At 40.8% G+C, this 17,431-nt stretch overlaps 2 protein-coding genes across 4 annotated transcripts in view; both read left to right on the top strand.

The window, feature by feature from the left end:
- The first annotated feature begins 1,068 nt into the window (after positions 1 to 1,068).
- LOC119726069 (zinc finger protein 239-like) lies at positions 1,069 to 3,313 on the top strand. Its single transcript, XM_038197689.1, has 2 exons — positions 1,069 to 1,165; positions 2,094 to 3,313. Exon 2 carries the CDS (start codon positions 2,171 to 2,173, stop codon positions 3,167 to 3,169), a length of 999 nt encoding a protein of 332 aa, XP_038053617.1. The 5' UTR covers positions 1,069 to 1,165; positions 2,094 to 2,170; the 3' UTR covers positions 3,170 to 3,313.
- Positions 3,314 to 5,222: 1,909 nt separating this feature from the next.
- Positions 5,223 to 17,431, top strand: part of LOC119726045 — a 32,022-nt gene continuing 19,813 nt past the window's right edge. For 2 of the 3 annotated variants that reach the window (XM_038197671.1, XM_038197664.1), the window contains exons 1-2: positions 5,223 to 5,425; positions 16,924 to 17,108. In XM_038197671.1, coding sequence (XP_038053599.1) covers positions 16,944 to 17,108 — 165 coding nt within the window. In that variant the 5' untranslated portion in view covers positions 5,223 to 5,425; positions 16,924 to 16,943. The remainder of the gene's footprint in view (positions 5,426 to 16,923; positions 17,109 to 17,431) is intronic. The other variant, XM_038197679.1, reaches the window with a different exon arrangement.

Below are 17,431 nucleotides of genomic sequence, written 5' to 3'. Positions count from 1 at the left end.
ATTAGAAATCCTTGCACTTTGTTGCAGTATGTTGTGCCCATTCTTGAAAATCACGCATTCTCGAGAATGGGCATGCACATTCTCGAGAATGGGCGCGCATTCTTAAGAATGAGCGCCCATTCTTAAGAACGAGCACGCGTTCTTAAGAATGAGCGCTCATTCTTAAGATTGGGTGGGAATATCACGTGCACAATTTATGAATTTTGCCCAATCTTAACAAACATTGCACGACATAATTATGTTAAATGAATTGTATAGCGGTTAAAAGGGAAACAATTCATATAAAGAGGAAAGAAAATGTGCTATGCTTCTGTACTCGTATAACTACGATAATTTGAATCAAATTAAACCTGTTATTATTGCTTTTTTCTGCCCACTATGGGAAGTTTTGTAATAACGGAGGACTGGGAACTAGTCTGGGAAGTGCTTTGTTTAGGCTAGACAAGTTACAAGTCCCTGCATGTATCATATGCGTGCCACGAAAAAAACCCGATGTCCAGAAGCTGCCAAAATTACTCTTCTGACTAGATAGAATCCAGCTCTGCGACGTTATGGTGGGATGTGAACAATAAATTGGTGGCAATTTAAATGGGAAATAGCATTAGCACTATGGGATGTCGCAGTATTCATTCTCATTCTTCACATTCTTCATTCTTACGTCCCCCCCCCCGCTTTTATTATCCCAAAAATCAGAATTATTTGCACTAGTATTATTATGTCTCTTATATTTTCCCGGTCCCCCGCCCCCCCCCCCCGTATCTATACGCCTTTACTTATCATATCCACTCTACTTTTCAGCGCCTTGCGTTGCAACAGTATAATTATTGAGAATCAGTGAACGAGGATTTAGCTAGACTTGCCAAGCGCAGCCGGTGCTCGGCATCGACAAGACCGTTATCTTGTCGCGCATTCTCAAGAATGTGCGCTCAATCTGGAAGAGTTATTTTTTGCCAAGATTGAGCAAGGATCCAGTTGCACATTCTCAAGAATGTGCATGCCCATTCTCGAGAATGCGTGATTTTCAAGAATGGGCACAACACAGTACACTTTGTTGCAGTGCAGTATTTATTGACTGTACATAATGTATGTAGCCTAGTTGCACAGTTGAGGTTGCAGTTCCTCATTGTCATTACGAAAATATTTCTTCAAAAACGACAGTGAAAAGGTAGGACAAAGAGCCTCACGTAGCTTGGAACTTTTTATTATTCGTATACTTATTCATAATGTTACAATAAGTTCAGCAAAATGTACATAAATTAGGCCCTACTCGACTCGTTTTATTTTTTTTCACACAAAAATTAGATTTTAAAATACGCAGTGGCTATTGTTACGGCAGCCGTAACGCATTTCCTATTTTCTATCGTTACGGTAGACTGCAACTTTTATAAAAACATGACAAGAAAATATAAAATTAGAAGGAAAAAGTGAATTTGAACGTTATGAAATTCAGACTTTATTTCCCTTTTAAAAAAAATCCTCCAAAGCCTCAGGTTAGAAAAGGAAAAAAAATTCGAGTACAAAACTGAGATTCGAACCCGCAACCTCGTGGTGCAAAGTCCTACCCACTATCGACTGAGCTGTCGCACTGCTCGCTAAAACGTGGGGAAACAAATAATTATATACCTGCGTGCGTATCAAAAAAGTATCGTAGAGGGCGCTAGACAACGACTGCCGTAACGATAGCCACTTCGTTTGAAATATGATTAAACATAAAATAAGTAATGATCTGATGGGACATGGACAGTGTAAACTGTAATAAAACAAGTATTACATGTAGGCTACCTTGAGTAACTCCAGCTGACATGCTCATACATGTCATATTCATTCACATGTGAATGAATATGAGCATGTCAGCTGGAGTTACTCAAGCTACAGTAGCATAGCCTATTTATGTTATTATACAATTGAACAAGCAGACATGTAGGCATTTTCATTGTTTTCAAAGAGTAAAATCTTGCACAGAAATTCCTGTTCTTTTTGTGTTAAGCAAAATTCCCGCCAACAAATTACAAATAATAATATTCATTACATCATCTCTGAATCTGATGTCTGATAATTCATAAATCATAAAATGTTAATGTTTGTTTTTGTAGGAAACTGCATGAATCCCTGAAGTTTGGAATTCGTGTAGGATAGGTTTCAGCCTGCCCTTTTGAGATGGAGGACGAACATGTACATGTACTTCAAGTTCCAGCCCCAGATGAACCGGAGAAGCCTTACGTTTGTGATATCTGCGGCAAGGCGTATCTGCACTCCAGCAAGCTGGCCATTCACCAACGTGTCCACACTGGGGAACGACCCTACACGTGCACAATCTGCGGCAAGGGCTTTATTGAAAAGGGCAGCCTCAAAAAACCACCACCGCACCCACTCCGACGAAAAACCGCACGCATGTGACATTTGTGGAATGGCGTACACCCGCAAGAGTAGCCTCCTAGTCCACACACGGGCCCACGAGGGCGACAAACCGTTCATCTGTGGATTGTGCGGTCGCGCATTTGCGCAGCAGAGTGATCTGGACAAGCATAAGCTTTCGCACACCAACAGCCGACCTTACAAGTGCGAAGTGTGCGACAAAGCGTTTGACTTTCGCAGCAAGCTTGCGACTCACAAGCGGATGCACAGTAGCGAGAAGCCGTTTAGCTGTGAAATCTGCGGCAAAGCGTACTCGCAACGGAGCAGTTTGAACAATCATCGAGCTACCCACACGGAGGACAAACCCTACACGTGCGACATCTGCAACCGGGCGTTCAGTCGAAAAACGCACCTTGTGTCCCACTGTCTCACTCACTCATTCGTGTGCGGAAGTTGCGGCCGAAGCTTCTCTCACGAGAGCGACCTCAGCAAACACCAGCTGACTCACGAGAAGCCGTACAGCTGCCAGTTCTGCGGGAAAAACTTCAAACACTCGAGCAAACTCGCAGCTCACAAGCGGACTCACACCGGCGAAAAGCCGTTCATTTGTCAAATCTGCGGCCGGGGTTTTTCGCAGCCTGGCAGCTTGAAAGCACACCAAGTCACGCACACTGTGGAAAAAGCGTACGAGTGTGACGTGTGCAGCAAAGCCTTTATCAATCCTAAAAAAGCTTGCCGCTCACCTACACAGTCACTCCGGCGAAAAACAATTTGTCTGCGGAATTTGTGGCAAAGCCTTCCTGCACCGAAGTGAGCTCCTCAACAAGCACTATCCAACCCATAATCATGAGGTGGACACTGTGGACCAAAATCCAAAATCTCAACCTCCAAATTTATGCTAATTTATTCAATTTTTTTTTTTATACTGAAGACTATAAGTTTTAAAGTCTTTAAGGCCCCCCCAAAAAGTCTTCGGTTTCTGGTGTGGAGCTTGCCCCAAAAGTGTTGCAGCAACGCTGCTTATGTTTGTTTGTTTTTTTTACTTTTTTTTTCTTCAAATGTCGGCTGATGACTGCAAATGGTGCCCGCCAAAATTTAGTGCAAAATACATGGGAGCCCAGAGAGGCCACATAAAGCTTATACTCGATCGTAACCCCATCTAAAAACACGTTAGAATTGTGCAGCAGCAGGATTGAGGTAAAACCAGTGAGTTTGGCGGTTTTGAGACATCATCTTACATTGAAAAAAAAAACCTTTTTAATTTAGCCGATGCGCATGGCTATGGCGACGCACGCGCAGACCAGAAACCGGAGCCTTTTTTTTGGGGGCCTAATAAACTGATTACACACCATCTTTGAAAATGGGTATATGGGAGGCGCAGTGTGTTGTCAATTTACAGTGGGCTGGTGAAGCATATAACGGATTGGTCTAATTAGTGATCAAGGATGGAGGATCTTTTTATGAGGTTTAATTTTTTTTGCTTGGACAGTTTTGTAATGGGGTCTGGATCATGTTGATGAATAAAAACCTAGACCATTCCAGTGCTCAAGATTTCTGGCACAACATTAATTGCCGTTAATGAGATGTACATATAAGGAGAGTATTAAACTTTACATGTTTTCTTAAGAATTGAAATTATGTGCAATCCTATTGAAAATGCATGGTAACAGAGATGCAGAATAAACTTTGGAAAGTGCTACATCGACGAACAATGTGTATTTGGATTCGATTTCAATGATGTACATTATATAAACCCCACTGACTCTTACCCCGCTCCACCCCTTTAAGGTCCAGAGTCGCAAATAAAAAGATCATCATTAAGTTGAAGCATTTGAAGCATAGAGCTGGGACTGAAATAGTACCCCCCCCCCTCCTTTACTTGGGCCGAAAGCAGAATATCACCCACTATAAGAAATTCTTTATCCATTTCCCAAATTGAGCTGTGCATTCCTTGGCTAGTCGGTGTCTTTCCAGATTGGCGGTGGAAAGAGTTAAGAATGCTTCCCCCACCTCAAACCATGGTCTTTTGCCCTGCCCCGGCCACCCGCACCCTCGTGAAAAACAAAATCACATACATGTACATGCACATGCATTTGGACAATTTTAATACCCATCACTCCCCTCGAAGCAAGTGAATTACAGCCCATGATGAAGCTTGCCCTTTTAAATACAAAGATGGAAAAGAGAAGGGTTGTTTAAAAAAAAAAAAATCTAAGAATTTCATAGAATTTACTTCTGAAACCATAAAGAGGTAATAACCATGCTCAAAACCTATGCTGAAACCGATGAAAACTAAAATATTGTATTCAGAATTATTCAGCTATAGTTCTGTTCCAAGTTCGCTCCTTTTCCAGCATATAGGGCCTATGCAAATATCAGAACCACTAGTAGTAGCTAATTGAGTAACTCCATGCAGCTCTAATGCCTATCGCATATGGCATTGGAGCTGTATGGAGTTAGAATCGCATCCTTTTTGGGAAATGGGGGCCGTAATTGGTAATTGGGCAAAATGTTACTAGCAGTTCGGCGGGGGGGGGGGGGGGGGGGGGGGTACATTTTGCACAATGTTTATCCTTGACACGAACTGTCAAGTCAGTGACCTCTACATCCTAATTTATAAATAGATTATGGTTCGACAATGGATGTTGCTGATGAATAGACTTGTGCTAGTCTACATACTGAACGAAAATAGTTATCTGGCTTTTCAAAATGTAACTGTCATTACTTTTACAATGAACACTTGTCAGTTTTTCTCGAGTCTAGTATTAATGTAAAAATAATGAAAAAGAATGAACATTTTGACGAGTTTCATTATTTATTTTGGGGTGTTGAACTCCCGGACACAGTTGGTGAACCCCCAATGAAAATGGAACAGTCCAAGTATCACATGATTGACCCCAGCTGACCTACTTGCGAAATTTTCCTCATTCAATGCTGAAAATTGCACTAAAAAGTGTGAAGCCCGCGAACTTTCCAGGTGGAAATCTGTAGTAAAGGGTTAGGGACATCACTGTTCGAGAACTCGAGGCCGAGAAGACTACAACTAGGTTGCAATTCCGGACTTTGCGGGGTAAGTTTAACCTTTCTAAGCTCCGTTTTACATTTTTAGTTACTTCTGTTCGTTCTGGCACGTAATGACTAATGTAGCATTAGAAATGTGCACAGTTGGATATAGGCCAATGACATGAATGACTCTGCCTGATGCGATTTTTGTGTGTGACTGGGGGAGCCCCAGGTGGATTCCCTTACATGTACCTCACTACGTAATGCAATGACGACATGTCCAACCTGGGCTATAGGGAGCCTACGTTTATTTGTGCACAGGTTACCAGAAAATCCGAGTCTTCATGGTCTTTGTCGAAATTCTGCATAGCCATACATGCCAATTGCCATAGGGGAAAAAGTTCCATAATCGATCGTCAATTTACATGTATCTGCTGCCAAACATATTCATTGTCACCTCACCTTTGTGATTTCAACCAAGAGGAATCCAGGAAGCTGTGTTAAGGTGAAAAAAAATTAGGAAAAGTGTGTTTTTAGAGCACATTTTTGGATGCACACGTCGTGCAGAACCAAGTTGTAGCACTAGCAGCCGGTCAAAACTGATTGAATTTGAAGTGTGTGGAACAGCGGTACGTTATACGCATGACATCGATAACCATGACGTCGCATGAGCCAGCCAATGATAGTGCAATATGTCATTATGAATATTTATTTTCTCATGAATATTTAGTTTATTTCAATTGATACTTCAAATATGTTCAAAGATTGATTATTGCAACAGCGATCGTGCGCGGCCTAGCGGTTAAGAGTCTCATGTATCAAGCAAGCGTCCGAGGTTCGAATCTCGATGAAGTAACTGACTGATTGATAAATAGAAATTAAGGAAAGGAGAGGGTGAGAGTAGAGGAGGGAAAGTGGAGGAATAACCATAAAAAATAATTGAAAAAAGTGGCGATCCAGTATGGAACTTTTTCCGCCATAGGCCTAACCGTTCATTAAAACTAGGCATGCTTGGGCAGAAAGTTAATAGGCCTATTTACTAAAAACTGAAAAAGGCAATTAATGACTACCGGTAATGCTGTTGTTGGACAGACATGAGGGAGGAATTATGAAACTCCTGCCATAACGTTACTCGACAGATTAGGAATTTGGCAATTGATCATGTTGATGTTGTCATGGTTGTTGGAATTTACATGAAATAGGGACTGTTAAATGATTTACATTGTTAATGTTAATGTTTCAATCCAGAATTAAATACATGTGTGCATTTTTTCCACAGTGGAAAATGATGGAGGAAGGAAAATTGGTTGAACGTTTCAACATGTTCAAAACAATGCATTAAAACCTTGGATATGTTGTGCCCATTCTTGAAAATCACGTAATCTTAAGAATGTGCGCGCATTCTTAAGAATGAGCGCCCATTCTTAAGAACGAGCACGCGTTCTTAAGAATGAGCGCTCATTCTTAAGATTGGGCGGGAATATCACGTGCACAATTTATGAATTTTGCCCAATCTTAACAAACATTGCACGACATAATTATGTTAATTGAAATGTATAGCGGTTAAAAGGGAAACAATTTATATAAAGAGGAAAGAAAATGTTCTATGCTTCTGTACTCGTATAACTACGATAATTTGAATCAAATTAAACCTGTTATTATTGCTTTTTTCTGCCCACTATGGGAAGTTTTGTAATAACGGAGGACTGGGAACTAGTCTGGGAAGTGCTTTGTTTAGGCTAGACAAGTTACAACTCCCTGTATGTATCATATGCATGCCACGAAAAAAAAAAGATGTCCAGAAGCTGCCAAAATTGCTCTTTTGACTAGATACATGTAGAATCCAGCTCTGCGACGTAATGGTGGGGTGTGAACAATAAATTGGTGACAATTTAAATGGGAAATAGCATTAGCACTATGGGATGTCGCAGTATTCATTCTCATTCTTCACATTCCTCATAACGTTCCCCCCCCCCCCCCCCCCCCCCCCCCCCCCCCCGCTTTTATTATCCCAAAAATCAGAATTCTTTCCACTAGTATTATGTCTCTTATTTTTTCCCGGTCCCCCCCCCCCCCATATAATTCATATCCACTCTACTTTTCAGCGCCTTGCGTTGCAACAGTATAATTATTGAGAATCAGTGAACGAGGATGCAGCTAGACTTGCCAAGCGCAGCCGGTGCTCGGTATTGACAAGACCGTTATCTTGTCGCGCATTCTTAAGAATGTGCGCTCAATCTGGAAGAGTTATTTTTTGCGAAGATTGCGCAAGGATCCAGTTGCACATTCTTAAGAATGTGCATGCACATTCTTAAGAATGCGTGATTTTCAAGAATGGGCACAACAGATACATGTACTAACACTGACTAACTACCAGGTACATGTACTAATAAGTAATATAGAGAACAAAAACCCCCCCAAAAACCCACAAATTTTAGTTTTAATTTTGTTGAATTGATATTTTCCTCTACTTTAACTAGCTTGCAATGTGTGGAGTGCCATGGCCTCATGATCTGGAGCATTGAATTCATGGTCTGCGGGTAGCTTGAGTAACTCCAGCTGACATGCTCATATTCATTTACATGTAGCGCTGGAGGCAAAACCTGTTCGTTAGAATGTGGTAGCAAGATACCCTAAAAAAATGGCCTCTCAAAAATTGTTCATTTTCACCTGTAATATCCCACCGCAGAGTTCATATTTACATACCTCATACATTCATACATTTACGAAGCCTAATGATCGACTTGAAACAGACCACAAAAAAAATGTGAAAAATCTTGACGATTTCGTTGGCTTGTCTGTAAAAAAAAACGCCAGTTCCATGGCTGTCGGCCATTTTAATTTGCTAATTATGTAAATGTATGCATCACGTGATGACATCGAAAAAAATCTGCGCGCGATGTATGTGGGTACCACACCGCTTTCAGGCGCTGCAAATGAGTTCAATTTTCGTCTGGTGCGTTGTCGTGGAGAGCATTCTCGTTGTCTTGCTTTCCGCGACAACGCACCAGACAAAAATTGAACACACTTCCGGCGCCTAAAAGCGGTGTGTACCCACATACATCGCGCGTAGATTTTTTTCGATGTCATCACGTCATGGCGTTTATTTACGGACAAGCCACCGAAATCGTCAAGATTTTTCACATTTTTTTTGGTGGTCTCAGTCTGTTTCAAGTCGATCATTAGGCTTCGTAAATGACTGCTGAATGTATGAGGTATGTAAATGAAATCTGGGGTGGGATATTAGAGGTGAAAATGAACAATTTTGGAGAGGCCATTTTTTGAGGGTCTCTTGCTACCACATTCTAACGAACAGGTTATGCCTCCAGCGCTACATATAATATAATGTGAATGAATATAATGTCAGCTGGAGTTACTCAAGCTAGTCTGCGGGCAATTCTGCAGGTTGTGGGTTCAAGTCCGGCCTAGGGTTATGGTGCGTGTGCCCTTGGGCAAGGCACTTTGTCACTCATTGTTTCTCCCCACCCAGGCATGCCAGGAGTAAACTGGTACCTGTGAGGGCAGAATTGATAATTGTGGTTGATTTAAGCTGCTTTGCCCCAAAATGGCAGCATCGAGCTGTTTACTCGCCAGGGAGCTCAGATTGTCTTTGGAATGTTTCATTGGCCCAATGAGCAGGGTAATAATGAAGTAGCTCCTTATTCCTTAAGCACCAAAATTCGTGGATACGTGCACCTAAGTTATAGGCCTACATGTACACATTATTGTCACATTATTGAATATGAAAAAAAATGAATGTTGGAGAATGATATTCTGATTCGGAGTAGCAGTGGACCCTACAACATTTGGACGTGATTAGGCAATAGTAAGGTCTGAACGAGTATCAAGGCTTGTGCTTCTACTTCCCCATGCCCAACAAAACATCAGATTCCACCTCCAAAGCTGCCATAAAAAAATATAAAAAAATTGCCTTTGATATATTATAAGTAGACGACAAAAATGAAGATGGTGGTACTAAGGTTAACTTTTGGTTTGCATGAAAGTGAAGCTTCCAATTGTTTTGCGAGGGCTGCCCTTCGTTTGTATGCATGCATCAATTCCTGAGGAAAGAGTTCCATACATTGTACCTGGACATCACTTGACACCCTGTGCAGAAACCCAATGAGGCTGGCCGGAAAAATTGTGTCATTACAGAGCTGAGCCCAATCTAATGCATTTTCTGGAACCTCAGAAAATGTTTTAACATGTTTAATAGACTGATAAGAGCCTACTTGTGGTCAGCTGTAACTGATCCATTAGCTATTAAAGAGCAGTGACTTGCAGGCTGTGGTCAATAAAGATAGGTGTTACCCGATGCCAGTGTGTGACCATACATCATATGATGCTATTATGTAATCACTTCTGCACTACATGTAGGATAGCATGTACATTATGTACAATGCAGCTGTGTGATTCAGGTGGCTGATTTTGGACAGTGTGAAAAGGCCTATAGAGCAAGGAACAATTTTACTTGGAGCATTCTTGGACTCTTGGAGCATTTGCTTGGAGCAAGGATAGCAATCATGGTTAGGCCAAAAAAAAAAAAATTCTGCTTCCGATTACATGGCATTTGAAAATAGGGTAGGTAGGTGGGGAAATAATTTGTTTTTTGCCAATTTGTTTGTGTACGATCATATGGAGGCGTCTGCGGGTAGTCAAGGGTGAAAAGTAGAAATTGATGGTTTTGGGTGTTTTTTTCTCATTTTTCCAATAAAAAAATTAGGGTAGGGGCTGTCAGAATAGGGTAGGTAAAGAAACCGGAAGCAGAACTATTATTTTTTTTGGCCTTAGCATTGGTTAGGAAAATATAATCAAGATCGAGACGACTTTGACGTGAAATTATATGAACTTTGGGACATTTTTCACGTGCTTGTCTAAACACTTTAACTGGCCAACCAAATGCTAGTGATGGGTGAGTAAAAAAAAGCGGAGGCAAACGCCAAAAATTAAATTTCATATTTAAAACAATATATAGTACCAAAATGATAATGACTGGAAAGCCAATTTCATAAGCTATTGTTAGATGAAAAAATACTGCAATTGCTCAATCCGTTCAGAGAATATCAACATTTTAACGCAATGACCCTAAAACCTGTTTCGTCACACACACAAAAAGACAATTTGTTGTGTATTCTGACTGTTTGGAACAACAAAGAAATTGACTCGGAATACTTGTTCCAACAACTGCCAACAACTGTAGTATACAATGTCTTTATTTACAACCCTGGTTAGGCAAACAATACGATTTATAAAATCTTTTTTTCTTGTTTTTAAGACGGGCCTTTAAAGGACTTTGTTTCGGAATATGTTTAACTTTTAAATTCGGGGGGGGGGGGGGGATCAAAAGGAGCTTTATATTGTCAACAAAAATTTGCATCCTTATTGGGAGTGCGAATCAATATAGGCCCCCTAACTTTAAAAATCCGCCCACAGTTTTTGGAGGGCGAATCAAAGTATACTCCTCAGTTTAATTGTCATCAGAACTTCCGCCACCTTAACTGGGACGGAGAAAACCTCTAAGTTGTCCACAGAAATCCGCACCTTATTATTGAGAGGGTAAATCAAAGAGTGCTCTAAATTGCCAACAGAAATCGACCCTAATATTGAGAGGGTGAATCAAAATAAGCTCTCAACGTTAAGTCGAAATCCGTCCCTTTGTTGAGAGGGCGAATCAAAGGAATTAAGCTCTAAATTGTCAACATTTTAAATCCGCCCCTTATGAAGAGCGCCGATTAAAATCAGCTTTAAATTGTCAACAGAATTTCTCCCCTTATAGTGGGAAGGTGAATCAAAGCATTGAGCTATGATCAAAGTAAGCTCTAATTTACTTTTCAACAGAAATCCGATGACTATATCACTCTGGAAATATGCAACACTTCTCAGGGTTTATGTTAAAATAAAATCGGGACAAATATCCAATAGTTTGGTGATTTGTCATCCTTTTTACAGAGTGTTTTGAATATTCAGAAATAGGTATACTCAAAACAATTGTTGTACTCATATTTATAAGTAATCGCCACTCAATTCAGTCAACGAAAAACTACAACCCATACAATTCAGTTCATTATCTCTTGGTTGGTTGATTGAACATTCACACAATTTCTTTTCCGCAGTATAAAACAATAGTCTTCGCAAAATATAAGATTAAAAAGCAATGTAATGTCAACCTAATAGTACTCAAACATATAATTATACAAATTGCATCTATGACTTAGAGAAGTTTATACCCAATATGAGATTTATGTGTTTATAGTCATTAGTTTTTTATCACATCAGTTCGTTTTTTTTTTTTAGAACATCAATAATTATTTCACCTTGCAGTCACACGTTTGTGGATTTAACTTTTCGTTAAGTACACACGATGAAGCTGTTTTGAATAACAAATAGTTTGTATTTAAGCTCAATTTTGTGAAACGGTTAATAATACGAAAGAAGGTGTTTTTCTCTCACTTATTTTCTGTTACTTTGACATGCTTCTGAAAATATGTAACAAAATGGCACTTTGCTAAAATGCTATTCGTGTTTTACCTCTGCAAGTGTTTTCTCATTTAAACATCTCAGTAGACTGATAAATCCTTGCCATAAAAAAGCTATTTGTGTTTTAGGGAGGAGATCAAACGTTTTTTTCCCGTTCCGACGCGAGCGCACGGGAGGAACGGGCCTATTGTTCCTAATCCGCTATTCATGTTTTACCTCTGCAAGTTTTTTCTCATAATATCTCAGTAGACTGATAAATCCTTGCCATAAAAACAGCTATTCATGTTTTAGGGAGGAGATCAAACGGATTTTTCCCGTTCCGACGCGAGCGCACGAGAGGAACGGGCCTATTGTTCCTAATCCCCCCGGGCGCCTGCGTTCGCCCGGGCCCCGTTCCGACCGCGGGATCCCGCCCGAAATTGCCTAACAATAGCACAATGAAATGGTCACGCTGGGTGCCCACAGCATGGTAGTACAATAGACCTGTGCGGTGACGACGGTGGATAATGGCAACTGCTCAAATAATATCCGAAGAAACATCGGCCACACTGAAATTGACAAGGAGACTTTGGAAATAATGGTTACGATAAAATAATGTCTGTTGATTTCTCATCTCTTGCAGGCGATGTATAGTTGAAGATGGATAGTGATTTAACCTGTTAAAATGCTCAACGAATTGAGAAGGCGTCTCGGAAAGTAGAGTTACATTTTCATGTTTTATAGTTTTGTGTATTTGAATGGAAATGTGCAACATTTTACAATAGTGACGTCTGATGGAGTGACTGAAGGAAATATTCCTGAATTATTACGATCCCAGCCAGACCCGCCAACTAACCCATGGACTAAATAATGTCCCCAGGCTGATCTCACGAAAGACGCACTGCTAAACTATGTCACGCACAGCTGGCCACTGATTATCTACTGTCAGATCAGCGAGGCTGGCTACATTTACAATTTTATTGTAACAATCGTGAATCGTTTGTGGGCATTTTTTCGTTGGATGTCTTAAAACCATTCTTCGGTGTAAATCGTGAAACGCATTGAGCAGGTATAAACCAATAGCCCCAACAGTAAAATTATCGACTACCCAACAAAGAAGTTAATAATATTCCACATTTGTTTGCATTCTTGAGCCTTTATTATTGGGCCATCTAAAATATTGTTTCGACGTACACGTACATGTACATCCGCCGCGAAGAATTACACCGTCAACTTTCACTTCCCTGTAACTGGAAAGAAAACAATCACATTAAAATTAAATTCCTAAACAAGAAAACGAATTCGTGGAAAGGTTTTGCGTAGTGGCAATGAAGTTTCATCAAGATGAATATTACAGCCCCATTTCCCTTATTGTAAGAATATTTCCTTTAAAACTTGTTTCTTTTCATGTGTTTACATCGCCGTATTTCACATACCTCTGCCGTTGCTGGCGGCCGTGCACGCGGGAGAACGGGACATTAACATCACAAAGGACGCACACAATGAGATTTTTAATGAGCTCGGGTACTTCGCTGGGCGCCTGGTAAGCCGTGCGTTCTACCCCGGGAGAACGGGCCTATTGTTGGGTTTAGTTGGTTAATCCCCGATCAGAACGGGAGGAACGTGGGCGCTCGCGTCGGAGCGGGAAAATCCTTTTGATCTCCTCCCTAAAATACCCTCTGCAACTTTTTCCTCATAAAATCTCAGTAGACCGATTAATCCTTGTCTAGCCCCAAAACTTGTTATCTACCGAGCTTAAACATAAAGATGCATTTGGTCTTTAAGTCTTTTATATGCGCCATTCTCTGTAACAAACAAATGAAATAACACTGCAAATACCGTACATCGAGCGCTACATCGTTTGGTGAGATAGAACTAAAGCGGCCCCTTGCTAAAAAAGTCAAATGAAAGTAGCCAGGAATCGCCCCATGATTGCACCACAGAGCATCTAGGCCTACATGTATATTCCAAATTAAGCCACGACGTAAGGGCTTTGCGCTCCGCTTTCGCATTAATTTTGTCCGTCCTTTATTCCAGCACCCCATGGCAAAAGTTTGTTCCAGCGGCAATGCAAGTTTGTATTTCACACTTCTAATGTTCATTGGCATATCACTATCAGTACCTCAATAAATCACATTATAGGAAGTTGTCGATAAATGCATTGAGTGTGTGATTCAGTGCAAAATACAAAAGAATCTACGACAGCAGCTAGCTGAAATGAACTTTTCGTGTATCTTTTTAAATGTTTCTTATCAATTTTGTTGTATCCATTTGTTTTAAGGAAATTGTATACCTAACGGTGACAATGATACATCAAATCTTAGTCATCAGTCGTGTACGAAGTAAATAACGTAGAGCTGGCATGCTGTTGAACCTTCAAGTTGAGATAAACATCTTAATAATTGCTTCACAAGGGCATAATGCTGACCAGGGGGGGGGGGGGTGTAAAGGGTCTGTGTGCGGTGTATTGTGTGTTGCGTAACTAATAATAACCACTCCTCACAGATTGACAGATGCAGTGAAGTGGCAATAATGTCGGCTAGTCCTGGGCTCCACCCAGTGTAACGGATACCTACTTTATCTCAGATAAGAGCACAGAGGCGCTAATTACCCCAAAAATACATTAGATTGGGCTTGGTTCTGTAATGCTTCTCAGTAAATGCTTCAATTACCTGCTAAATGGGACTTTTTTGGACACGTTACTGCTGTCTGATGGCTGATAGAACGCTGCAGGGAAAAATTAGTGATGTCCATGTATGGAATTCTTCCCATTCCTGGTTTTTGAATGACAGAAAACACACACACATACTGTATCACATGAAACTTTCCCAGTCATGCCAGTGCTGCATGCTGGAGAATCATTAACTGATCCAGTCTTGCACAAGGTATGTGCTTACCGGTATAGATGATCAAGACTTATTATTATTATTATTAATCATTTTGGTAATGAAACCAAGGATTCCTCAAAAACGCCCTAGGCACTGTACATAGCTCGCAAGCCTGAAGAAACCTGTGGAGAGAAGACAATGAGAAGAAATTACAGTTTTAGAGGTGGGAGGAAAAGCCCAGAAGAATATTCTGAGGAAAACCCACGGAATCAGGCAGGGACTGAAAACCCAATCCACATATTGGCCCAGGCGGGATTCGAACCCGGGTCACAGCGGTGGAAGGCGAGGAAAGTACCGCTACGCCAACCTGGCTCCCCAAGACTGTTCCCTGCTGCATCATGATTAATCTATTTATTTTGAACAACAGTGGAGGGATCGGGACCAGGACTGGTCTGAACATACGGTTCCCACCAACTTTTACATTTCAAAGATCATGATGGGACTACAAATGTAGCAGGATTTTTTTATTCTTAAAAATACTTCAGTCGGCTTGATTCACTGGCGCACAAGGTTGACAAAAGCTCCCTTTATTGTTTAACTTGGCACTCCTACATGTACAAAGCTAGCGAAATACTTTAAAGTCCTCAGCTTTGTCCAAGAGAATTTTGCTGAATTAATTTCGTAGCAAGGGTGTGAAAAATTTGCCCAATCTTGTTTGGCATTTTTATCCCCACTCATGGGGTCTCGGACTGATTCAAATTACACTCTCAAAAACCAGACAGTTGACCTGGACATGTAATCCTCATTGTAATTGGGTTTCTCACACTGATAGTCAGCCCCTAGGTCAGACAGGTCAAGGCCTGACCTGGTTATCAGGAACAATAGATGTGTAGTCTGCAAGGGTACCAGGTATTTTGGCTGCATGGGTATGGGGCAATGTCTGATGATGGCCATTTACTGTAAAATAAAAAAAGTTCCAAATAACAGAAGTTCCATTACCTTTTTTCCCCTTCCCACCACATTTGATCCCAACTCTATTGAATATCTCTTTGCATAGCAATTGTCTATGGTACCGGTATGCGAGCAATAAATTCGGCAATAAATACAATACATTTGAGGCTTCAGATTGATCTCATTACTACATGTACATGTAGTAATTACTAGTAATGTTGTAATTATGTTGTTGTAAAAGTTGGTACCGGTACCTTGATCCTGTCTTAACTTATTCTTTAAAATGAGGCTTGCGGTCGCTGCCGAAGTTAATTGAGCGTGATGGGGCATAATACATTTAATCGTCTGACATTTTCCACACAAACCCCCGGTGTAGGGGGCTTATTTGCATAGAAATTTTAAGATACCAACCTTTACGACAATGTGTTAGTAAATGCCAGATTCTGTGAAATGGATTCTGCGGGCACTTTGACGCCTTCCGTAACCCATTGTTGTGTTTCAGCTCTTTTCTTAACGTTGATTTGAATGGAAGTCAATCAACATGAACTTTGAACTTTTGTAGAAAATGTGGACCACGTGCACAGAGTAACATATCAGGTCTGGTAAAATAGTTAAAATTTGATGGAATGGGCAGTTTAATTTGAGACGGCTGATGGCTAAATGTCACACCATAGTGTGCATGGTGTGGAGTGATTGTGATTTCGCAACAGCCGCACATGTTGAAAATGATGTACGTGACTGTACAATGTATTTCGAAATCGTGTTTAAGTACAAAAAGCACTGATGGTTGTACATGTATATTATTCTGGTCTCTATCCTCACAGGTACCCATTTATACTCCTCGGTTGAGAGAGGCAATTGTAGTAAAGTGTCTTGCCCAAGAACACACGCACCATGTTTCCGTCGGGGTTCGAACCCACGTACCATACGGCACATGAGTCGAACAAACGATAAGGCCAAAAAAAAAAATACTTCTGCTTCCGATTACATGGCATTTGAAAATAGGGTACATGTACATTGTAGGTAGGTAGGGAATTATTATTTTTTTTTTTGCAAATATTGTTTGTGTACGATCATATGGAGGCGTCTGCGTGTATTCAAGGGTACATGTAAGAGGTAGAAATTGATGGTTTTGGGTGTTTTTTTTCTCATTTTTCCAATAAAAAAATTAGGGTAGGGACTGTCAGAATTGGTTAGGTAGGGAAACCGGAAGCAGAACTATTTTATTTTTTGGCCTATTTGCAACATGATGTAAGCATCCTCATGCAATGTATTCCTTTATTCCATTAACACTCGCATCCCTGCTTATAAAACTCCTCCTCTCTTCCAGGTATTTAACCAATCAACACCATGGGCAGATTAACGTGCAAGTGTCTCAACATCAGCGTCCACACCAAAGCCAAGCCTGAGCCGCTGGACCCTTCCGCTCTGAGATTACCAGCCGGGGAACGGGACGTGGATTTCTTCAAGGGTCAGGTGGCCGAAATACAGCTGGACCTGGGCGGCATATCCGAGGTAATGTACAGGGCTGTCAATTATATGATACACCCCATGACCGTGGGAATGGTGTGTCATTGTCCAAATAATAGCGTCATCCTTTTGTGAAATCTACCAAGTTGTACACACACCCTGCGTCAGAGGAGTGACGCACCAAATGTACACAATTGACGCTATTAAGCAACATTTTTGACCCACCTTTAACAGATTTGTAATGCATCTACTGAGGAAAAGTGACGCACCCTATAAATTGTTAGACACACCAAATCATGACTTGACGTACCCTTGTGTCGAAGCCATGAAGAGTATGAGACACTCTTGACACACCATGCCATGTTGGA

This window comes from Patiria miniata, unplaced genomic scaffold (assembly GCF_015706575.1).
Source record: "Patiria miniata isolate m_02_andy unplaced genomic scaffold, ASM1570657v1 HiC_scaffold_1, whole genome shotgun sequence".
In the NCBI taxonomy this organism is placed as follows: Eukaryota; Metazoa; Echinodermata; class Asteroidea; order Valvatida; family Asterinidae; genus Patiria; species Patiria miniata.
The sequence above is the reverse complement of the archived record's forward strand: the minus strand, read 5'-3'. Positions and strand labels throughout refer to the sequence as shown.

What these genes read in the sequence shown, in the direction of transcription:
- LOC119726069 (XM_038197689.1), top strand. Translation starts at nt 2,171, where the DNA reads ATGTACATGTACTTCAAGTTCCAGCCCCAGATGAACCGGAGAAGCCTT.